Source organism: Nansenia antarctica (genome assembly GCF_963989245.1).
Source record: "Nansenia antarctica genome assembly, chromosome: 14".
Lineage (NCBI taxonomy): Eukaryota > Metazoa > Chordata > Actinopteri > Argentiniformes > Microstomatidae > Nansenia > Nansenia antarctica.
This window is the reverse complement of record NC_137684.1, coordinates 1,067,501-1,092,500: the sequence shown is the minus strand read 5'-3', so window position 1 is coordinate 1,092,500 and position 25,000 is coordinate 1,067,501. Positions and strand designations below refer to the sequence as shown.

Genomic DNA, 25,000 nt, shown 5'->3' with positions numbered 1-25,000 from the left:
TATTACTGTCTGGAAACACCGTGATGACGGAAGGTTGGATCTTGACTGAAGGAGCATCACACACCTGTTGACGGGAGGATTTACGCCTAAAACCAAAGTCCATAAAGTTCCCAAACCAACAAGTCCCCCTACGTTTTGACCTCTACCCTGTTGCATACTCACCTTTTTAACAACGTAAAATCTGTTTTTCAAAAAGCAACAGAGCAAAAATAGTAATAGTAGAAATAGCAATTTACTAGAGGCTGCTTCTTGCTGGGTCGCATCCACCTGCGACACCATCGGTCATACTTCAACTCACCACTAGATGGCGATAGTAGCCCGATAATAAATGGCAGAACACGACCAGGTCCATGAACCTGTTTGTCAGATGGCATAACATTGATTTCATGAGGTGAACATTAATTATTCAGAGAGAGAGAGGGAGAGAGAGAGAGAGAGAGAGAGACAGACAGAGACATATATATAGAGAGAGATCTATCTATCTATCTATCCATCTATCCATCTATCTATCTATCTATCTATCTATCTATCTATCTATCTATCTATCTATCTGTCTATCTATCTATCTATCTATCTATCTATCTATCTATCTATCTATCTATCTATCTATCTATCTATCTATCTATCTATCTATCTAGAACAATACAATGTAAATTAATTACAAATACAAAACGAAAATCCCTTGCGTGTGGGTATCCTATCTACAAATAGCATATTCTTCAGAATGGAAAATAGGGTTTTTATATGATAATAAACAAAATGCTGAAACAGTTTCACAAATATTTCGATTGTATTTTCAAGACCACGCCGTTTGAACCAGAACAGACCGCGGCGTGTAAATCGAACGTACCCACTACGGAAACACACGAGGGACATAACAGACGAAACGAGTATATCGAGGTAATCTGCAAGAGTCAAGCTCTTCTCAAGCTTGCTGTGAAATGACTGGGTTGCCAAACGATCAATCAACCGTGATGCATTGTAATGTCCACCCTATCGCAACATTATTGCGAGGACAGTGCAAGCGTTGACCCTAACGGTCTGTGGAGTCAACGGTGACTCATATAGTTTGCTTTAGGTCCCAAAAGAGGATGCAATGGTCCCGCCCCATGCACTCCCCGTTATTCAAGATTTAAAGGATTAAGTTCCGTGTTTGGAAATACAGCGACTTTATCATCCGGTGAACTTTCGTGGTGGTGTGTTGGAATCAGGAGTTGGATCTGATCACATCAGCATGTCCAGGGAGCAGGCGTTCAGCTGGACGGTCATAGTGTTAACATGCCAACACACAGACAGCGTGTATGCCTTCCAGAGAGGTGAGTGACACACAGACAGACAGACAGACAGACTGACAGCGTGTATGCCTTCCAGAGAGGTGAGTGACAGCTAGAGTTTGTTTATTTTTTGTAGTCCCCCACGATGCAAGTCGCAGATTTGGAGGTATGGATACGTGAAATGAATATATATAGCCTACAAGTTGCTATGTGTAAGTACAAAAGTAACCCTAACCCTGTCTTAATGCATGTCATAGGAAAAAAAAGGTGAAATCTCACTTTATTGGCCTTAGATATTGTTGTCAATCACTGACTTCCAACATGTGTGTCTGTGTCTGTGTCTGTGTCTGTGTCTGGGTCTCTGTGTGTGTGTGTGTGTGTGTGTGTGTGTGTGTGTGTGTGTGTGTGTGTGCCCGTGTGCCCGTGTGCCCATGTGTGCGCCCGTGCGTGCGTGCCTGTGTGTGTCAGAGTTGGAGTTGCGGCAGAAGCGTGGAACTGTCCCCCGGGGGACCTTGCTGCTGACGGTGTCGGACCCCCAGGAGCGTCTGGGCAGTGGGGGGGCCACGCTCAACGCCCTGCTGGTGGCTGCAGAGCACCTGAGCGCCAGAGCTGGATACACAGTGAGTGGCAGCCTGCTGGCGATGGTCACATGTTAAGATGTTAACTGTCTTGTTTCCTGCTGCCATAGGCTATGTGGCGAGCATTTAACACAGTAACGCCACCATACCCACGGGCTACACCCTTGGGTGTACTGTAAGTGATTTGACAAGAAGCAAGACTTGTGAATATTGACAGTGCATGACAATCTCCATGCCCTACAGCAGAGCAGTGACTCTGTTCCATCTTGCATGTTTCAGGTTGTAACCGCAGATGCCCTTGACAACGCCCACATCCTTATCTTACACACCGTGAGTCCAGTTAGGAGCATTTGAAAAGGGGGGGTTGGATAGAGGGAGGTGAAATTTGTCAAATCGAATCAAATCAATGCCTTTTTACTTTTAATGAATGTTGCAACATTTTGTGGGGGCGGGGGTGGGGTGGGGTTGGAAATGTCATTGAATTGGAGTAGCCTAACCTCCTTCTGTGTCGTCGTCGTCCTCCAAACCCTCCTCATGTCTGCAGGGCCGGGACTTCCCTTGGGACAGCTGTGGCAGGGCGTTCTGCTGGCTGCCTGTTGGTAACCCAGCTCAGACCGTGCAGAGTCCAGTCTACTGTCTGGACAGGCTGCTAGACTGCCTCTCCAACCAGGTCAGCTAGGAGCCAGACTGCAGGCTATGTTGTTGTCTTTTCACATGGAACTTTCCAGCATGACTGAACTCTCCAAAAGTGATCTGAAGTGGCCTGATAATAACATATCTGATGCCAGCTGTGATAAGTAGTATATCTGTTACGGTACATGTGGGAAAACTAGGGGTAGGGTTAGGTTTAGAGTTAGGGTTAGACATGCCAGCATGTACCAAGTCACCCTAGCACCTAACCCTAACCCTAGTTTTCCCACATGTACCGTAACATATCCATGGGTATATTGTTGTTTTTTGTAAAGCCATAATATACATTTATTGCAGCAGTCTATTTTATTTAAAAACATGTACAGTATCCATTTGCTATTTTTTCTAAAGTTCCTTTGAATTTGTGATGGCTATGGTTATAGATTTGAGTTATTATGCACCATAACATGGAACAGCATCAAACCCATATTGTTATCTCTTCCCTCTGTGTCATATAAACTAACATGTTTAGCTTTGACATAATGTGTTGTTATCTTGTAACATCTTTAAGACTCTTTCTGTATTATGTTTATTGCATTGTATGGTTATTGTATTGTATCCAGTACTCAAGTTGTAAAATCATCATTTTAACAGAGAAACAGAATATACCAAAAAAATCACAGAAAATCACATTATATGAAGTTTAATTTTTTTTGTAAGAGGGTAAACTCGCAAAATGAGCAGGGGGTGAAATACTTTATATTGGTGCTGCAAGATCACAGCATGGAGCAGCGTGTGTGCAAATAGTGATATAAAACATGATATAAAAACATGACAGTGATAGGTACAGACAAGTGTTTGATAGTGTGCTTCATTCTGTGTAGGTCTGTCCTGGTTCGCCTCCAGGAGTCTGGGTGTGCAGCACTGACATGATCCTGACCATGCCCACCTCCAACGGTTAGATCCTACTACCTATCCAGCTAGCAAGTTATACAGCTATCTCAATGGTCCACAATTATACAGACTTCAAAACTACTACTACTGAATGCAATCTGGTTGTATTTACCACTTCATGAACTGGGAAATGCAGTTTGAATAAAAGAGGGGCGTGATCAACTTTGGCTTTCTCTCTTCACCCTCATGGTAAACCTGTTCACCCCTTTCTCTTGTTCATTCCCTGTCTTCTAGTGATGTCGTGGGAGGGTTTCACTGGGGTTCGAGTGTTGGCACTGCCCGGTGACGTGTCTTATGCTGTGAACCATGGAGTCTACCTTGCTGATACGAAGGTAAATCATCCATGCCCTTTTAATGTATCTATCTCTATTGCTGTATGAAGATGGTTACCCACAGAAAGTGCCAATGGAGGTGTGTCCCTCTGCTTCTAGGGTGGTGTACGTGACATCATCTACAAGGGCTCAGAGGGGAGGATACGTGAAGCCATACAGCCTGATGGCAAGGTGCCACTGGTACGTCAATGCATGTTTGAAATGTGAGCTATCTGACGACCAAACCACCCTTAAGACCACCAGGACCAAGCTCCGGACCTGGGGTGATAGGGACCTGGGGTGATAGGGACCTGGGGTGATGGGGTCTTTTCAGCCGCAGCCCCGTCCCTCTGGAACGCCCTCCCCAACCACATCAGACAGGCCAACACCCTGCCAACATTTAAACAGGCCCTCAAAACCCACCTCTTCAAGCTCGCCTTCACCAGTTAACCCTCTCCTCTCCAGTTTGTAATGCGTCTTTGAGTGTCTAGAAAAGCGCTATATAAGTCGTATATATATATATATATACAATATATATACGATATATATATATATATATATATATATATATATGATATATATAGTATATATAATGTAGTATTATTATTATTATTATTATCTAAGGTAATCTACCTTTCATAGGATCAGTAGTTTAGCTTTGCATCCCATGTTAATTAATCAAATTCCTCCATGTTAACCTCGTCCCATTTTCGGGAGAAGTTTGGTTTGTTTGCGCCTCTGTATTCAATCCGTCATGGAAATAAGTCAATAGAGTCATCTACTACATGCACTTACTGTAATTAGTCACTGTTCCTCCAACTCTTTTGCCAAAATATTGAATGTCTCCAGTTATTATAATAATAATAATAATAATAATAATAATAATAATAATAATAATAATAACACAGACTTATATAGCGCTTTTCTAGACACTCAAATACGCTTTACAAACTGAAAAGATTGGGTAGTAATAATAAAAAGAAACAAAAGATGAATAAAAGAAAGTATAGGGGCCTAATTAATGTTTAGATTACTAATCTAAATCTAAGTGTCTTTGTAGGACTATCTACTCTGTATACTGCAAGTCAGTGTTTCCTCTACATGCATTTCATCGTGGCGCGCCGCCACGATGGAATTTCCTCCGCCACCATTCAGATTTCTCAACCAAAAAAAAAAAAAAAGATTTAGGCCGCTTTTCAGACCTTCACAGCGCTAGACACACCCACAAGCGCTGAAACTGGACCAGTCCGTGTGTGTCGCGAGTATTGAACTTGAGGCTGCGTTCGTAAATTCGCTCTGAGAGCCCCGGAGCGCACACTGGGTTCAACGTCATAAAGGGACCAAGTCATTTGATTGGACAAGAGGCATTCCGTGAGTGCTGATCAGATTTCCAGAGCGTATTTACGAACGCGCCCTGGCTGTCACCCGAACACCGCGAGCTAGCGTAGTGTAGTGTAGTGTAGTATGGAGAGAGAGAGGAGAAGCCTCTCTATGTGTTACCTATGTCCAGTGTACTAGAACCACTCTAACAGGAGTGTTTGTCCGTGAATAACACCGGCTATGCCCGGGGTAGAAACACAAGACTATAAGGTCATATAGGTTATATATAGGTCATAAGGTTATATATGACTATATAAGGTCTACAGGTCTACACGGTCATTTTAAGCCGTCGACCAGCCCTCTACGACCACGGGAAGTCATGTTAAAAGTGAAGATACTTCTGTTAAACTAAGCTAAGCTAAACATCGCTAATCGCTAACTCCCTCCTGGGCTTAAAGTGACAAGTAATAACGTTGTGAAAAAAAACGTCAGATCAGTGTTTTTGTTTTTATTGACAACGGAATTACATGCTGGAAAAACATGCAGACACAGACAATAAGAGACACACGGGAGAAGTACAGGAAAACATTTTATTTTTTTGGGCCATCCTCGAGTTTTGGCTGAAATTACGTCGTTGTTTTGAGCGCGCGTGCGCGTTTCATGCGCGTGCACGCGGAAAAATCGCGGGCGCGCGCTGCACGCACGCGCGGTCAGCACTACCCACCATCATTGTAAAAATTCCTGGAGGAAACACTGCTGCAAGTATATCTAGATTTTGGGCTGAGAAGCGGCGAACAAGCAACGCCAGCGTCCTCTCTCCACCGGCAAGTTATGTTTCCTTCCTGCGGTCATGTGACCGACGTCACGTTCTCTCATGTGATGTGTGCAGGTCTCTGGACCGGTGTTCTTCTGCCGGGGGGCGTCAGAGCGGCTGCTGCAGACCCACGTCACCCCCCCCCTGGACGGCTGTACGTATATGGGCATGGACTCAGGGGCTCCCCCCCTCCAAGTACGGCTCTGTCCTCCTTCTTACTATTCTTTTTTTTTTCCTTTCCCTCCTTTTTTCTTTCCCACTCCCTCCCAACAATAAATAATTATTTGGAAATAACAGGGGTTGCTACAAAATATATATATATACATATATATTGTCACTGCATTTCTTAGTGTTCTTTTTTTGTATGCTGTCTGTAATTTATGAAATATAATTCACTCCATTTTGAATGTCAACACGTTGACATTGATCATTTGATTAGCATCAGCTACTCTTCCTGGGGTCTACACAGTCCGTTCAGAAATCAATGTTGTTGTTTTTTTAGTTCATTTCATTTTGTCGTGAAAATACAACAAAACATATTGCCAAAAAGTGCTCTCTCTCTCTCTTTCTCTCTCCAGATCTCCCTTTTCCTGGATGTGTTGATGTGCCTTTGCTCAGACCTAACTGAGTCGGAGTTTGTGAACGGGGAGAGACCAGGCTGCAGTTCCCCTGCAGGGCCACAGGGGGCAGCAGTGAGGAGTGCACGGGCGGTGCTATGGAGGACACTGCGGGGGACACCACTCAATATGGGTATGTCTTATTATCCATTAAATGTACACATGGTAAAAAACAAAAAAGTGCTGTCTTTGTCAATTCTATTGTCATCTCACTATTTAGCTGTAGATGTCAAGATGTTGTGTGTGTTTCTCTCCCTGCAGTTTATGTTCCAGGTGGTTGCTATGACTACCTGACTATGTCTGGGAGAGAGCATATTTCCCGTCTGACTAGCGAGGGGACAGAGACAGACACCCTCTCACACATACAGGTACTGGAACCCCCTCCTCCTTCATAACGCCTTCAGGACACTCAGAAGACATCAAATGTCACAAACAGTCATGACTACAAACTTTACACAGCTGTGGCACAGACAGTTATTTACTACTGAAGCTAGTTGACATGAGGAAGGGTTATACCTAGTTGTCTAGCCTTATTCCCATGAGTGTGTCAAGTGGTTTGAAGACCAGGTGTCGGAGAAAACATCTTGTGATGCCAGAACCACATTCTAAGGCCATCAGGGTATAAGTCTCACTGCCAGGGACACAGAGCTGATAGATGCGTATTCAGGGTATGCGCGGTGTCTTGAAAAGTATTAAAAGTTGATGAATCAATTTTGGGAAAATCAAGACCCTTAATAAGTATTAAAAAGTCTTATCACGATTTTATGAGGTCTTGAATTTTGTTGGTATTTTTCTGAATTACACTCTGTCCAAAGAGTTTGAGTCCTAAAAACGTTTAGTAAAAGTTCGTGAATTTATTAGTTTTATTAAAAAACAAAGATGAACCGGAAATTGTGTTGTATGATAGTGGTCTAGTCTGTTGCAAACTAAAACTGTTAAGTTAAAGGTGTCACTGAAGTAAACGGTTACAGCTCGGCGGTGAGGTCTGGAAAAATATTGACAAGGTCTTTAAAAAGTCTTAGAAAGGTATTGAAATTAACCTCAATATTCCTGTATATACCCTGGTATTAGATGAGTATTTAACTGGAGGACAGTTCACCAGCCTCAATTGAAAAGCGTTCTTCACACCTCCTCTGAATATCTGTATGCTTCAATTCAGTCCTTGCATTCACAAAACTCATAGGCGGCGGCTGTGGCGCAGGAAGGGGGGCTGTGGTGCAGGAGGTAGAGCCGCTGTCTAATGATCGCGAGGTCGGCAGATCGGCGGTTCGAGCCCCGGCTGGCCACATGTCGAAGTGTCCTTGGGCAAGACACTGAACCCCAAATTGCTCCCGGTGAGCGGGCCGGCCGGGGCCTTGCATGGCAGCTTGCCGCCATTGGTGTGTGAATGTGTGTGTGAATGGGTGAATGAGAGGCCGTTGTAAAGCGCTTTGGATAAAGGCGCTATGTAAGTGCAGTCTGTTTATAGGCAATGACTTGATGACAATGTCAAGAGATAGAAACCTATTCCTGCTGACCCTGAACCTATTTCTATGTCATATCTTGTTTACTGTGCCATCAAACTGTATGTAGTTTAACAAGTTGTAAGTTACTGTTAAAGGTACAATCTGCACTAGTTACTGCTATTGTCAATTCAATTAATGATAATGTACAGTATTCCCATTGATTCTTGCAGGATAGCAAGGTTGTTTTACGACATTATTTGTATACATGTGTCATATTATAGCTTCAAAATATGTTTAAAGCGAACCTTTGAATCCATACTGGAGCTCCAGTGTTTCCTCTACATGCATTTATTGGTGGCGGGCCGCCACGATGGAATTTCCTCCGCCACGAATTGATTCAGTCCACAAAACAAAAAAAACAAAAAGTTCTCAAAAAAATTTTTTTTTTTTTTTTTTTAGCTGATTCAAATATATCTGATCCTAGATCAGCGCTATAATGGATGTTGACTAAAAGTGCACCTAAATCCACGCCCATCTCTCTCTAACCGCTGATCCAAAATCAGATTAATGACATTCAGTTGACGACGTGACACAAGGGCTCCTGATTGGTCTAAATGTAAACTGTGGTATTATTGTTATTGTGTACAGGCCACCGTAGTGACATCCGGGGGGTATTCCATCAACATCGCTAAAGGGAAAATCCAGGTTTAGTCTGATAAATCTCGCGAGAGTTCTTACAAATATCCAGGCATATTCTGATAGGTCTCGCGAGAGTTATCAAAAATAAGCCAGGATTTTCCTTTAGCGACGTTGATGGAATACCCCCCAGGTCAGGTGGGCAGGTTACGACGAGACAACAAGAGACCGGTATTGTAGAGCTTACAGAGCGAGTTAAAATAAAGACACTTACATTGAAATACAGAAGGACTCACGTGTATGTTTAATAGAATAACACAACATGGTGTCAGAAGTCCTGTAAGTGAGTGTTAAGAGTTAGATCGGCCGACAAGTGTCATTTGAGCTCGTGACGGTGAGAAGGGAGAAGAAAAGATGGATGCTAATGCTAACGCGGGAGCAGCTGCAGTCCAGAGAACGGCGCCAGTTTCAAGTGCTACGTTAGCAGACATTTGCAAGTCAAAAAACGATTCTTATGTGCCGTCACTTTAGCAACGACACAGTATTGTCAAGGGGAAAAGAAGGGGAGACGATTTTTTTATTGACAACGGAATTACATGCTGGAAAAACATGCAGCTAAAATTCAGGGAACATTTGGACAATAAGAGACACACGGGAGAAGTACGGGAAAACAGGGCTCATGTGGGTCTCATCAAAGGTAAGAGTTTGTTTTCTTTAACTCAGCTGATACTCAGCTGTTTACCGAATGCTCCATCTGACTGTGATTTTACTTCTGTAATGTGGTGGGTTGACATAATTCACGCACGGAACTATAGGTTGAGACTATTGTTCCGTCCGTAGTACCCAAGTTGTTTAGACTGTTCTATTTACTGCTTGAGTGTGTTGTTGACAATCGTTCATGTCCTTCATTAAACGTTTAGCTTTGTCATTTGATACGCCGCCTACGACTACCATCTCTCTGCACTACAGTAAACAGTTAATCAGTAACGTTAGCCGCTTTTGTGCTCATGTAGGCCTACTTCGTATTATATTATAGCTGATGATCTTTGTGTGTGTATGTGACTGTCAGTCACAAGTTTATATTCTGTATATTCATTTTTTCTTTTTTTTGGCCATCCTCTAGTTTTGGCTGTGATTAGGAAAAAAAAAAAAAACGTTGTTTTGAGCGCGCGTGCGCGTTTCATGCGCGTGCACGCGAAAAAATCGCGCGCGCTGCGCGCGCGGTCACGCCCACCCGCCACCATTGTAAAAATTCCTGGAGGAAACACTGAGCTCTATCTATGAATCTAAGGTCATGTTCTCACATGAAAGTCTGAATCGTGACCTGGAGCAAGTGGATGAGATTGTAACATTGTTGCATAAATTATTTCTCTGATTTGCGTTCTCACAGCCCTTTACGTAAACGAAGTAACATACGTTATCGAAGCAACAGACATGCTAGTTGATTGATCAGAACAATTTAAAATTGCCCGTTCGTCCCGCTCTTATCCAGATCAACGCGCATGCGCTGTTGTTTTCCTATGGACAGCCTCGATGCGTCGTTTCTAACCGGAGCGAAACCACCCTTTTCAAGCGGAGCATGCGTTGGTTGTTTGCTCCGGGAGCGACTTCGAATGCGCGTTCTCACAGCTCCAAACGACGCAGAGCAAAGCGAATTTTATCCTAAACTCCGGCTGACTGATGTCTTGATGTCTGTCCATCCCTCTAGAACCCCCGCTGTGTGGACGATGGAGGCAGGGTGATCAACAGCGTGCTGGAGGGGGACGTCAGCCTGTCGACAGGAGCAGTCATCCAACACTGCCATCTGCAGGTCAGGAGGTGTTCAGTCTCAGAGCCTGTTTACATATTCTGACATAATCACATATTCACTATATGAATAGTTCAAACTTGCATCCTTCCTTTATTGAGGGTCTGATCTGTACCCGATGGGGTACATGAAAGAAAGAGAGGTTTATATATTATATTTTCTCTTAACAACGCCTATACAAATTCTTCACCCCCTTTTCAAACATTCACATCATCTCAATGTAGAAAAAATGTAGTAGCTTGTCATTAGGATATCTGAGGCTTGTATGCAAAAAGTAATTACTTTACTCTTCTTTTTTAGGACCATATCAACATCAGCTGATATTACTGACTGATATACTCGAAAATGAGTCAAGTCACTGATTAACCTTTGAACTTTGCCCCCAGGGTCCACTAGAGCTCCAGTCAGGTTGTTTATTGTCAGGCCTGGAGGTGACCTCCTCATCGCACCTCCGGAAGCTGGCTTTAACTAATGACATCATCATCCAGGGACACCGTGTACAACTTGGAAATCTGAAGCTCACTGTTTATACAGCACTGGGGGCTTCTGATGATCTTGAGGTAACAAAACGCTTTTTCTTGCTCTCCTTTGTTCATGTCGTCACTCGGTAGCTCATGATGTCATTACAGTGCCCTGCGTCAGTAACGGGACAGTGAAGCATGTTTTCAAGTCATACCACTGAAACATTACACAGTAAGAACAGTCCAGTATGAAAAAAAAAGGTTAGGTTTAGAAGAAGGTGATAGAAGAAGGTTTTTCCTTCTATCAATGGCCCCGGGCCTGAGCTGGATTACTCTTCCTGCTACGACTGGTGGATTGATGATTTTGGTGGATTGCTTAGTCAAATGTATTGATTGTAAGTCGCTTTGGAATAAGGCGTCTGCTAAATGCCAAAAATGTAAAAATGTAATGTATTTAACATCCCCCAGCCTGACTCTGATCACCCCCATCGAGCCAGCCAGAGGAGGAGTTGTACAGTCTTATTAGGGCAGGCAGAAAATATCTCCTATCGTGCTCCTTAGTGCAGCTAAGAAGGATCTGAGGAGTAGAGCAGAGACAGTTGAGACACCCCCCGTCTCTCCGCCCCTGCCTCTCACCCACGCCTCCCTCTCCTCTAGGTCGCCTCTGACCATGGAACTGCTACCTTCCTCAACCACAGTTGGAGAGACCTCTACGACCGCACTGAGATACAGTAGGACTGATAGCGTGGCGAGACTAACCATCTTAGAAACTAACCACCATAGAGACTAACCACCATAGAGATGAATAGAGACTAACCCCACCCCCTGTCTTAACATTAACCTTAACATGACCCTTGACCTTGCCTTAAACCTGAAACCCAGCTCATCTAGACACTTTTTTCAGTAATATTTCCATTCTTGAGCTTTCTTTGTCTGGCGGGGAGCTACCATGTAGCCATGTAGCCATGCCAGGGGACATGAATGGGAGCAGCAGCACCACTCTCAGTATAACTACTTAACATCCCTCTACAAGATCTGTGTGGGCTGTACACGCATTGTCGATATGAAAACAATTAGCTATTTCCACTATTGCATGCATAAACTATGTATTATTGCATGTTATTCAAACTGAAAACATGATACAGTATGTGACTAGCTGTTGTACTCAGGTGGATGAGCAGAACATAATAATTAATTTTAAATGTTGCCATTTAGCAGACGCTTTTATCCAAAGCGACTTACAATTACGAATTACAGGGACATTCCCCCTGGAGTAACTGAGGGCTAAGTGCCTTACCCAAGGGCACACTAGTAGTGGTGTGGCTTCAGGCGGGATTTGAACTCACAACCTTCCGATCACAAGTCCAACTCACTATCCACTAGACCACCACTACCCCCCCATCACACCTCCCCCCTCCTCCCCTGCAGGTCTGAGGAGCTGTGGGGGTCCAGCGGACCCCGCTCCCTCCTGGAGGCTCGCCTGTTCCCGGTCTTCCAGCCCAGAGAGGGCGCTGTAGGGCTGGAGGAGGGCGTCGGCTGGCTGCTGGGCGGGCCTGGGTCGCTGAAGCAGTGGCAGGGGGCCTGGAGGCTGTCTCTCAGGGAGGTGCTGTCCCTGGCTGACCAGGAGGCGGAGCTGGGCTGGAGGGAGGAGCTGTTCTTCCTGGCAGGGAGGAGGAGAGTGACGGACACACTGAAGGGCCACAGTGACCACAGCCTCCTGCCCTGCTTCAGAGCTGCTGTGCTGGGAGGCCAGCAGGAGGCGCTGCTGAGCACACTAGACTCCAGTGAGTGGCTCGTTTCCAAATGTTTTTTTTTATCGTTTTTTTTATTTTTATTTGAATTATTGACAATAATACAAATACATAGATGGAGACAATGATGCTTGTAATTGTCAGGGATGGAGCGATAAAGTCTGTGACTTGTTTCCGTCGCTGTCCCTGGTGTTAAAAAGGGCCACGAGGGGAAGGGGCCATACCAACAGCCACTCCCATACAGTACAACACTCCCATACAGTACAACCAGGGGTGAAAGTGGTTTGAGTTTCTTACAGGAACTATAGGCTACTACCCCAACCTTCATCGTTTCATATTGTTCTCCTCCTGCCCCCAGCTTCATGCATCCCTGAACACACACATCGTGGTGTTGGTGTCGAAATTAGAAACACTTTAGGGCTGCCAAGTTTCACCAAAAGTTTTTGAGAGTTTTTGGTGGTGGAGCGACCCAAAACTGTGCACGTTTTGGTAGCGTCGGCCCCTCTCACCCACACAATTATTTGTGCTAGTTTCCTGCAATTTTAAACCAGCACAAGAAATGAAAATAATTGGAACATTTGATAAAACAAGAGAAATTCAGATAATATATCTTAAGTCTTAATAAACAAATACAGTAGCCTACAGAGTCTAAAACAAAATTGGGCCTCATCAAGTGAACTCAACCCCTTGGTCAGCAGCAGAAAGACCCTTGGTCATCATCTTATATACAGTGCATTGCTCATAGATGGCTATCATGTTATACAGTACATACCAGGGTTTTTCCTGGGTCAGAATCAAGCCTTGGAGGTTGATGTTGTGCGCGCGCAGTGCGCCCACATTTTCTTTGAGGGACCCCCAATTGTTGTATTTGTATTGTAAATTGTAATTATTATTACTACTACTACTAATAATAATAATACGATGCGATTTGAAAGTACCAGTAGGCTACCAGATACGTATGCACATATTTTGCTACCAGGGTTGCCAGATGGAATTGACAATTTCCAGCCCAACCAGTCTAAAAGCTGCCGAATCCATCTGTCCTGTCAGTGTGACCAAAAGTAGCCCAATCTGGCAACACGGCTTGCTTAAGGAAGCATATAGTGGACTAAATTCAAATGTTAATGCAATTTGAGATTGCATTTGCATGTTCCACTTTTGCATGCATTCTTTCAGACAATATTCAAATTCAAATGCAATTCTAATGAGCGGATGTGTTTCCTAGAACATATAAATGCAATTGCTAATCACATAATTGCATTACAATTTGAATATTGACTCAAATAACGCAGGCAAAAGTGGCAAATGAATATGCTATTTTGGGATTGCATAGTAATTTTCACATTAGAATGAACTTTTTAATTTTGTCAGCTACAAAGCAGCGCATGACTTTGAAAATTAAATGTCAAATGGCTTTGCCTTATTATTTTAATATTGACAGCGAATGTGCACATCAGGTACATGAAAATGAAAATGCAAATCATCAGAATTGCATTTGAATTTGAATATTGTCTGAAAGAATGCATGCAAAAGTGGAACATGCAAATGCAATCTCAAATTGCATTAACATTTGAATAAAGTCCACTATATGCTTCCATACGGCGCGACTGTAATCCCGGTCGGACTGTCTCAGTGCCCAGTGCTGCCCACCCAACCACGTCGCGTCGCTTCGGGTCTACTGTAAAGCGGGTTAACATGTCCTTTTCAAAGGTATTAAAATAGACGCAAGGAAACATAACGTCAGCCATGTGTTTCCTTGTTGGAAATTATGGATCGTGAATCGTGATTGCTTCTGCACTCTGCAGCAATCGGATTTTGATTGACAGGCAGCTGCATCTCTTCCCCCAACGGCGTTCCGGCACAGAAAGTCTTGCCGGAACGCAGCACCGGACCGTTCCGGCCCACTTTCACCTATGAGTACAACACTCCCATACAGTCATACAGTACAACAGAACAGACAGACAAACAGGTCCTTGATGTGGGAAGACAAAGCGCATCAATAGCAACCAACAAGTCCATAAAAACTTCCAAGACGTATATAATTTAGCCTGGAACATACAAGTGCTTCTCCTGTCCTATAACTCTCTATTTGGTTTACAGTGGGATGTTGCTAAACAGCTGTATTCTGATCTTAGCCTTGAAAGCTGCGGTACTGTCAGTTTCTTTGATGCTTAAAGGCAACTTGTTCCATTCCACTGCGCCTGTATATGTGAACGAAACTTCTCCTGTTTTTTTTACTGTGTCTACAGGGGACTAGATTATCGCAGCTTCCTCTAGTGTTGTATGAGTGTGCTATTCTCTCAAAGAGATTATTAAAGTAAGCCGGAGCTCTGTTGTTCAGGACCCTGTGGACTGTCACAAGACGCATCTGACTGGCTCTGGCTTCAACTGGCAGCCATTGAAGCTCCATGAATTGGGCCTTTCCAACGTGCGCTTTGTAACGGAAGCCCAACACCACTCTAATTAATTTCTTCTGTGCTGTTTGAAGTTTAGTTTTCAGAGGTTTGTTGAGGTTCCAGTACCATGAGCTGATTGCATAATTAAAATGGCACTGAACTAGGCATGAGGCTAGGGTTCTAAGACATTTTTGGTTTAAAAACGAGGACTTCCTGGCGATGGGGTCATGCAGGCTTCCCACCAGTATTTAGCGTAGAATTTTGCGTTTTGCTCTCTATCGGTTCATTCTGAGAGAGCTCAGAGTGGGATACATAGATATCTCAAAGTAACACAAAGCTCTGTCTATGAATTTGAGATCGCACCTTTTAACACTCCACCCTCTCTCTCTCTCTCTCTCTCTCTCTCTGGGACCTCCAGTCGCGGCAGGGAGCAAAGAGAACCTGGGCGTGGCGGCCCGCTGCCTGGCCTGTATAGCTGACGTGCTGGGCTGTCTGGCCGGGGAGGGCAGGGGGGGTCTGAGGAGCGGGCCGGCCGCCAACCCTGCCTGGAGCCACGCCTTCTCTCTGCTGGAGCGGGGGGACCTGCCTGGCGGGGTGCAGACCCTGGCCGCCCAGAGACTCAACTGGCTCAGCAGGTACGACCACCCAGCACACTACCTGGTTACTATGACTACCAGCACACTACCTGGTTACTATGACTACCAGCACACTACCTGGTTACTATGACGACTAGCACACTACCTGGTTACTATGACCACCAGCACACTACCTGGTTACTATGACTACCAGCACACTACCTGGTTACTATGACGACCAGCACACTACCTGGTTACTATGACTACCAGCACACTACCTGACTACCTGAACACTGAATGTGCTTTTTCCGGACCAAAACAGGATTCGTTCATGAAATATTTCTTTCTTTCCCTGATTGCTAATTATTAAACGTAGAGTCGTTACAACCATTAGGAAGCTTTTAGAAAGCTCGAAATGTTACATACTGTACCTTCTTAAGCCTAAATTAGATGTAAATTACTTGCAACAAAAATCCAAAAGTGGCTGTATTAGAAATGAAGCCGGTCAAGATTATCGTGATGCAGCCTTTGAGTTTGCGACAATGGAAACAGATCATTATTTTGTCATTTACACGAGTCAATAATACATGCAGTATTAGTAGTGTTAGTGTGACCTACTGCGTGGATGTGTTGCTGCCCTCTACAGGACAGACTTGCTAGTGCGTGCGGCGCGACACTACGAGGGGGCTGGGCAGGTGCTGCTACGCCAAGCTGTGATGTCAGCACAGGCGTACGTCTCCATCGGTCGTGGCGAGGTGATGCCCATAGGGGCGTGGCAGGAAGTGGAGTGTCCTGCCAGGTTGGACCTATCAGGTGAGTCGCAGAGGCCTGGTTCACCAGTTCTTATGAACACTAAAACAGCCATGAGGGGTCATTTGACCTCTGTGACTAAAGAAAAATGTTATATCTTTGCACTCTATCAAATTTCAGGACCCTCCTTTCATGACTTTTCCTAGATATGTGTGTTCTACCACCCAGTATCCTTACATTTTCAAAATCACATCAATAGTATAAAGCTATTTTGCCGTTTTTCTGTGTAGGAAGCAGGCTAATTGAACAGATGGCCAACTAGTGGTCGTTGTGTGTAAGTAGCAGCTTGAGCATTGTAAAGAGGCGGCTCTTTTAGTAGGTAAAAAAGGCACGGCTGTTCTAGTGTTAACACACCACCAGTCACAGCAGTAAGCCTGGAGATATTAGGCCCTCAAAACCCACTACTTCAAGCTCGCCTTCACCAGTTAACCCTCTCCCTCTCCCCCTCCCCTTCCCATGTGTCCCCAGCACTACCTCAATTACGCCCCTATACTTTCTTTTATTTATTTATTTTGTTTCTTTTTATTATTACTACTCGATCTTTTCAGTTTGTAAAGCGTCTTTGAGTGTCTAGAAAAGCACTATATAAGTCTAATGTGGGGTGGCTGTGGCGCAGAAGGTAGAGTCGGCGTCTAATGATGGGAAGGTTGGCAGATCGGCGTTCGAGCCCCGGCTGGCCACATGTCAAAGTGTCCTTGGGCAAGACACTGAACCCCAAATTGCTCCCAATGAGCGGGCCGGCGCCTTGCATGGTAGCTTGCCGCCATTGGTGTGTGAATGTGTGTGTGAATTGGTGAATGAGAGGCTGTTGTAAAGTGCTTTGGATAAAGGCACTATATAAGTGCAGTCCATTTACCATCCATCTGTTAAACGAGAACAGCCATGGAGGGGGCATTTGACCATAATGTATTATTATTATTATTATTATTATTATTATTATTACAAGTTCTTATGAACACACCACCAGTCAACAGCAGTAATCTCCCCCCCAGGTGGCTGGAGTGACACGCCCCCCATCGCCTTTGAACACGGCGGCTCCGTGGTCAACGTGGCCGTGAGGGTCGATGGGAGGCGGCCCATCGGCGCCAGGGCTCGGCGCATCAAGGAGCCCCGCCTGCTATTGGTCAGTTCCAGCGGAGGGATGGACTGCGGTGTCGCCATGGAGACCGTTTGTGAAAGGCTGGAGGATCTGAAGGACCACTGTCAGCCGCACGCACCTGGTGAGGCTCTGCTTGCTTCCTCCCTCCATCGAGGTAGGGAGGGAGGGGGGAGGGGGGAGGGGAGGAGAGAGGGGGGAGGGGGGAGGGGAGGAGAGAGAGGGGAGGGGAGGAGGGAGGGGCTAGGGGAGGAGGGAGGGAGGAGGGAGGGAGAGAGGAGAGGGATGGAGGGAGGAAGCAAGCAGGGGACAGGGGAGGAGGGAGAGAGGAGAGGGATGGAGGGAGGAGTGGTGTGGTAGTACAGTACATGTCGGGTCAGGGGTTTTTCTTATTTGAAAATTGAAATAAAACTTATGTGAACAGTCAGCAGGGTTCCCACGGGTCCTTGAAATCCTTGAAAGTTTGTGAATTTGAGAGAAAAAAAATCAAGGCCTTAAAAGTTTTTCAAAATAGACATAGGTCATTGAAAGTGCTTGAATTCCTCTCTCTCTCTCTCTCTCTCTCTATTTTTTTAAAATATATATTCAAAAATGTTTTTCTTAGCTCGTCAACTAGTAAATAAGTCTCTGTATTGCTTAACTTTACACATATTTCACAATATATTGTTTTGCTGTTCTGTGATAGAGAAGGCAAGAGACCATCTAGTGTTCACACATTCAAGCCTCTCTTTTTAATTGTTGTCTGTGAGCGGATAGTTCCTATTATATCAATTCTCATCTAGATGCGTCTCAAACTATGCCGTGTTGGGTCCTTGACTTTGAGGGAATTGAGTCTTGAAAGTCCTTGAAAGGTGCTTGAATTTGATGTTTCAGAAGGTGCGGGAACCCTGGATTATGCAATAACTGCAATAACTAATCTGCAACCCATTGACCTCACTAGATGCTGGGTATTGTCTGGGGATGGCCTGTACTGCAGCCATCTTCAGGTGTTTGTTTTTAGATCTTTTTGCCTAAACTCTTATCAGGAAATTATGTTCAATTGGATTAAATGTAAAGATTGACTTGGCCATTCAAGAATTGCCATAGTTACTCCCTAGTTGCAGTTCAAAGTAGTCACAGATGAAATGGTGAAAGCATTTATAATCAAGTTTGTTATCAATAATAAGTTTGTCTTCCGCTCCTTCCTCTCCTCTCCAGTTCCTTAGCCAATCAGGTCAGTAAGCCATCTCCTGCAACAGAATCACTGTATTCAGGCAGGGCCAATGTCAAGTGAGCTCAGCTGATTATATTAGTCTATAGGCCCCACTCCACTGGAAATAATACTTTAAGCTCTTTTGTTATACCTTGATAATGAACTGTATGGACACACACACACACACACACACACACACACACGCACACACACACAAACCCTCACACACTCATGTAGTGTATGGGATGTATTACCTGAGCCTGCTGGCTGGGATTTCTCTGAGTGGAGGCTGGTATTCAGGGCCCAGGCTGCTGCGATTGTGGTGACCGTTAGGTGATCCTTATGGCCCATGTTCACCTGCAACAAAGTCAAAACAGGACATAAGGGGGTTAGAGGTGATTGGTGGAAGAAGAGGAGGTAGAATGCAAAGTCAGAGTAGTGACTTTGGTCCACAAATCAGGAAGCAGATCATGGTAGTTAGGTCAAGGTATAGCCTACACATTTCCCCCCAACCATAACACAGCCTCAGATGTCAGACTATAGACTACTGTAGATTATATCTCGTTCTATTCATTCTTTTTCACTCACCATCCGTTGCCTCTCTTTTGTCAGAGCTTCCTCCCTCGGTTTTTTGTCCATCTTCAATTCTTCTCTCTCTTTCTCCTCTTTCTCTCTCTCATTCATAATGCTCTCCCTTGTCTGCATCTTTTCCAGCTTTTCTTCCAGCAGTCCTCTCTGGTTAGTCAGGGCGTCGCTGTCGCTCCATGTTTCGAGCATATGCTCCTGTTGAGCTCTGTTCAGTTTGAGCCTCTCTTGCCAGAGCCTCTCTCCCTTCTCAGCCATCTCCTCTTTCTCCTTCCTCAGAAGTTCCTCCTCTTTCTTGTTCTTCAAACGCTTTTTGAGCATGTGCTCCTGTTGAGCTCTGTTTAGTTTGAGCCTCTTTTGCCAGAGCCTCTCTCCCTTCTCAGCCATCTCCTCTCTCTCCTTCCTCAGAAGTTCCTCCTCTTTCTTGTTCTTCAAACGCTGCTGTTCGGTTTCCTGTCTCTCTCTTTCCATCCTCTCCATTTCCTCACTCTCTCTCAAGTTCATCTTGCTCTCCCTCTCCTTTAACTTCTCTCTCTCTTCTTCCAGCAGTCCTCTCTGGTTAGTCAGGGCATCAGTGTCGCTCCATGTTTTGAGCATGTGCTCCTGTTGAGCTCTGTTTAGTTTGAGCCTCTTTTGCCAGAGCCTCTCTCCCTTCTCAGCCATCTCCTCTCTCTCCTTCCTCAGAAGTTCCTCCTCTTTCTTGTTCTTCAAACGCTGTTGTTGCATTTCCTGTCTCTCTCTTTCCATCACCTCCCTTTCTCTCTCCATCTCCTCACTCCCCCTCTCAACCTCCTCTGCCTTCTTCCAAACGGCCTCCTCCTTTGCCCTCAACTCCTCCCTGTCCTCCAATAAGATGTCTGTCTTCTCTTTCCACCACTCTACCTTTATTTCCACCTGCTGTTGCTTCCTGCTCAACACCATGTTGTCTCTGTTGAGCTGCTTCCTTTCCTCAAAGAGGGCCACCTCCATTCCTTCCATCTCCTCCTCCTTCTTCTCCAAGGCCTCCATAGCACTCCTTATATCCTCCCACTGTCTCTCAATATCTTCTCTCTCTTTGTCCATGTTTGCAAATGAATGTAGAACACTGCACTGCACTGAGCTGAAGTTACTTACTTTTGAATGTTTTACATCCGTTGTCATGGTAGTGATAAACAGCATCAGAACTTCTATACATTCCAACATTCTAAATGACACAATAAAAGATATAGGCTGCCTTCGTAAATTCGCTCTGGAAATCTGATCAGCACTCATGGAATGCCTCTTGTCCAATCAAATTACTTGGTCCCTTGCCGTTGAACACACTGTGCGCTCCGGCGCTCTCAGAGCGAATTTACGAAATGGTAAATGGACTGACTTATAGCGCCTTTATCCAAAGCGCTTTACAACGGCCTCTCATCCACCCATTCACACACACATTGTCCGCGGTGTCTTGAAAAGTATTAAAAGTTGATAAATCGATTTTGGGAAAATCAAGACCCTTAATAAGTATTAAAAAGTCTTATCACGATTTTATGAGGTCTTGAATTTTGTATGTATTTTTCTGAATTAGACTCTGTCCAAAGAGTTTGTCCTAAAAACTTTTAGTAAAAGTTCGTGAATTTATTAGTTTTATTAAAAAAACTAAGATGAACCGGAAACTTTAACGTAATGCATAACCCCGAGGTTACGTCACATGACGCCCTGAGAGCGAAAGACGAAAACGAATTTCTTTGAATCATTTTGTAGAAACCAAGTGGAAAGTGTAAAAAAATAACAATGGGAAAGTGTACATTTGCGGAGTCCTGGTTGGATGTGCCAGACTTTAAGCCATGGCTGCCTGCAACCAGTCGCCGGTAATATCAGGGAGGCGTATTGTATATGTAAAAAGAAAATAAGTGTTGCATCGATGGGGATCAACGGGGTTAAGTCGCACATGCATGGCGCTAGCCACAAGGCCGCCGTTGGTCACCGAGAGCGGCAGCTCTCTATTGTAAATGTTTGTGCTACTGCCGTTGCAACACTACCTAAATCTACTGCCGACGTTACACCAGCCGCACCCAATGAAGCTCACGGTACAGCTACGACCGTGGCTACTAACAGGGCAGCCACCTCTGCCTCGTCTTTTGCCGACATCAGGTTGGCTCTGGGCGGCACACAAACACTGCGTGCGGAGATTATATGGTGTCTCGACACAGCGGTGAAACACCACTCACTGAACTCAAACGAAAACATTTCCGATGTTTTCAAGGCAATGTTTCCAGACTCGGACATTGCCAAGGCGTTCTCCTGTGGCAAGGACAAAACTGGATATATAATAAGATTCGGGATAGCACCATACTTTAAGCAGCAGCTCATTGACACCATTAACAAGGCTGGCCAGTTTGTGCTGATGTTTGACGAGTCTCTCAACCAGTCAACAAAAACGAAACAGCTCGACGTCCACATTCGGTTTTGGCAGGATGACCGTGTTCAATCACGGTACATTGGCTCTCAATTCCTGGGACACGGAAAAGCTGACGACCTGCTGCATCACATCAAAGTACGTTTATTTACATTTTTCATACTTATACTTATGGACAATCGTGTGGCTAAAGTGTAGATTAATAGATGAGATTGGGATGTGGCAAGTGACTCGACACAGGTTGATGGGATTGGGGAGGAGGAGGCATGGACGGTAGAGAGGGTGGTTGTCTGTCAGTAAGGATAAAAATGTATCCCTAGGGATAAATGTGACACAGAGAGTGGTGTAATAAGGTTACTGTTGGATGTGTGATTTTGATTGATTGTGTGTGTGTGTGTGTGTGTGTGTGTGTGTGTGTGTGTGTGTGTGGTTATTGTGGGTCCTTTAACTAGCAAATTGTCTTCATTATTCTTGAGGAGTGAAGTTGGGTGACCAGGCTAGCAGTTCAGTTTAGCTTGAATGGCTTGGAAGTAATTTACATATAATGATGAGTGGAAATTAGGCTATAGTTAATATCTTACTGAATGTCTGAATGGCAGTGTATTTCAAGAATAAACATTTAATGAATATTGTCATTAAATACTAATTGCTGTGTCTATTCAAAGGAATGTGTTGCAAAACTCAATATGACGCAGCTTCTATCCATCAGTATGGACGGCCCAAATGTCAACTTGAAGTTGGCAGACCTCCTCCAGAAAGAGCATGCTGAGCTGTATGGTGCTCATCTAGTCAATGTTGGAAGCTGTGGGCTTCACACCATCCACAATGCAGTGAAGGCAGGTTTTACTATGTGGCAGCTGGACAAGCTCCTTCGAGCACTCCATTTCCTTTTCCACAATGTTCCAGCTAGGAGGGAAGACTTCACTGCCTTGACTGGGTCCACCTGCTTTCCGCTACCATTCTGTGGCCGCGGGTAGGTTGAGAATACACATTGAGAAAGGGCTTGGCCTGAAATGTCTGTGTTTTTATGTGGCAACAATGAAGTAAAATGACACAATTAAAATTGGAGTGACCTGACATTGTCCATTTTTGCACAGGTGGGTTGAAAATGTCCCTGTGTCAGAGAGGGCAATTCTAGTGTGGCCAATGATCATGATGTACATGGATGCAGTCCAGCAGAAGAAGCTCCCAAACCCCGGTACTGCCTCTTACGACATCATTGAGGCAGCACAAGCGGATCCCCTCATCATCGCCAAGCTCCAGTTCTTCCTGGCGATATCCAGGACCTTCAGGCCCTTCCTGACCAACTATCAAACTGATGAGCCAGTTCTGCCCTTCTTGGCCAAAGATTTGAGTGAGCTGCTGAAGGTAGTCATTACACTAGGGCCTAATTCAACTATGATTAATCTATATTAACTAGTCCATACCCGTGGATTTGTGGTGGTCCACAACTCTGCAAAATAGTGCCCCTCTGCCAATCCATCCTCAATGCCATGTGCAGTTTTACATAGATTGGCCAAGTCACTTGAGATAAAACATTGATGCAAAGAAACACACACACTCACACCAATTATCTGTTTAATGGTAGGCTAGTAGGATAGTTCTGTCACTGATTGCTTGCTATATCCTTTTAAGAGTCTCCTGCGGCGGTTTGTAAAGGGGGAGCTCCTGCAAGACGCCACTCCCCTGAAGCTGACCAAAATTGACGTGGCTGATGAGGCGGACAGGGTATCCTACAAGGATGTTGACATAGGCCTGGGTGCTGAAACTGCCATCAAGGTAATTTTGATACTGCCTATTTTCTTTTCAGGGATGTATGTCTGGATTTGCTCTATCTGTACACCAATCCAACTACAATTTGTACATCTTATTCTGCTGTTTGTATTATTATTATTAATTAATAATAATAATAATAATAGCGGATATGGAGAAACTTTTTTTAGACTATAAAGCTTACCTTCTACATAATTTATAGCCTATGTTTATAGTCTGTTCCTTATTTGTCACGGGCACTTCAGGGCAAGCCAGGAAGCAGGGTAGGTGAGCTTTCTGTGCTCACCTTCAGGAAAGAGTGCATGCAGGGCCTGGTTAACATGGTTAAGAAAGTGCAGGAGAAAAGCCCCCTGAAAATTCCAGTGATCAGGGCCATTGGATGTTTGGATCCCACAAGCATGCACAGAGATGCAGAGTGGTGCCTCGCAAAGATGAAGACAACAGTACAAACAATGCTGCAGGACAAGCAGTTGGCAGGAGGCGTCTCAGCTGGTAGGAAAAATATACAGAGAGTAGAAGTGGATAGGTTACTGTAGGCTAAGACCATTTTCTGTGCATTCTTTTGTCAGTGTGAAAGTGTCTAAGCTTTTTTCAAATGCATCCGAATGAAATAATAGTAACACAGAAGATATCTACACTACACTGCTTTCCTTTTAATTACTTTACAGACACTGTGCCGTGTATTTGTCCAATGAAAGATTAACTAAATGACTAGAATTTAATTTAACCTATTAGTAATATTTATTTAATTTCCCCTGTTCCAGGTGATGTGATCGTCCAACAGTTCCAGAGCTTTCTCTCTCTTGAGGCGAGAGATGAGAGATTCCTCTCCTTTCAGCCCCTGAAGGAGCGGCTTGATGTGTTCCTGCACTCAGCACTCAGCCAGTCTTACCCTGAGCTGTCCAAGTTTTCTCAGAGCCTTCTACTTCTGTCCCATGGACAAGCCACGGTAGAAAGAGGATTCTCCATCAACAAGGAGGTTGAAACGTGCAACATCCTTGAAAGGTCGATGGAAGCTTTGAGGTTGATCTGCGACAAGGTCTGTGTCTGTGGGGGTGTTCTCAAGGTACCTCTCACCAAGGAGTTCATGGGTTCAGTAGCCTCTGCAAGGTCAAAGTACAGGATTTACCTGGAAGATGAACGGAGGAAGAAACTGAGTTCTGCACAGGGCCTCAAGAGAAAAGCCGTTCTAGAGGACATAGAAGACCTGAAGAAAAAGAAAAAGGTTCTGACAGAGGTGTGCCACTCCCTCCAAAGAGATGCTGATCAGCTAGCCGAGCAGGCAGAGGGGAAATGTGGATCATTAATGGCCCAGCTGCTCACAAAATCAAACACCCTGAGAAGAAGATGCAAAGAAAAACAGAACACACTGGTCGAAACTGAGAAGCTGCTGGACTCGAAATCAGACGAGCTGAGGCACATGAAGTCATGAAGATCTTTTTTTTGGTTGAGTGGAGCATGTCATGACCAAACCCAAACCTGTCTGAGAACACTGTTGTTGTTCAAATGGTGAATTAGGGAGGGGAGATGAATGAATGAATGAATGAATGAATGAATGGACTTTATTGTCATTGCTACAGTACAGGTACCAAACA

The 25,000-nt window shown here is 44.6% G+C and overlaps 1 protein-coding gene across 1 annotated transcript in view; it reads left to right on the top strand.

Annotated features, from left to right (window-relative positions):
* Positions 1-1,234: 1,234 nt before the first annotated feature.
* LOC308170158 (L-fucose kinase-like) overlaps positions 1,235-25,000 on the top strand; it is a gene marked incomplete at both ends in the record, with an annotated part of 36,940 nt that continues 13,174 nt past the window's right edge. The window contains 17 exons of the mRNA XM_080544914.1: positions 1,235-1,316; positions 1,743-1,894; positions 2,132-2,182; positions 2,397-2,522; positions 3,367-3,439; positions 3,671-3,768; positions 3,868-3,948; positions 5,957-6,076; positions 6,460-6,631; positions 6,760-6,866; positions 10,288-10,389; positions 10,773-10,946; positions 11,505-11,578; positions 12,276-12,631; positions 15,413-15,629; positions 16,216-16,382; positions 17,372-17,599. Of these exons, the coding sequence (XP_080401040.1) occupies positions 1,235-1,316; positions 1,743-1,894; positions 2,132-2,182; positions 2,397-2,522; positions 3,367-3,439; positions 3,671-3,768; positions 3,868-3,948; positions 5,957-6,076; positions 6,460-6,631; positions 6,760-6,866; positions 10,288-10,389; positions 10,773-10,946; positions 11,505-11,578; positions 12,276-12,631; positions 15,413-15,629; positions 16,216-16,382; positions 17,372-17,599 (2,380 nt within the window). The remainder of the gene's footprint in view (positions 1,317-1,742; positions 1,895-2,131; positions 2,183-2,396; positions 2,523-3,366; positions 3,440-3,670; positions 3,769-3,867; positions 3,949-5,956; positions 6,077-6,459; positions 6,632-6,759; positions 6,867-10,287; positions 10,390-10,772; positions 10,947-11,504; positions 11,579-12,275; positions 12,632-15,412; positions 15,630-16,215; positions 16,383-17,371; positions 17,600-25,000) is intronic.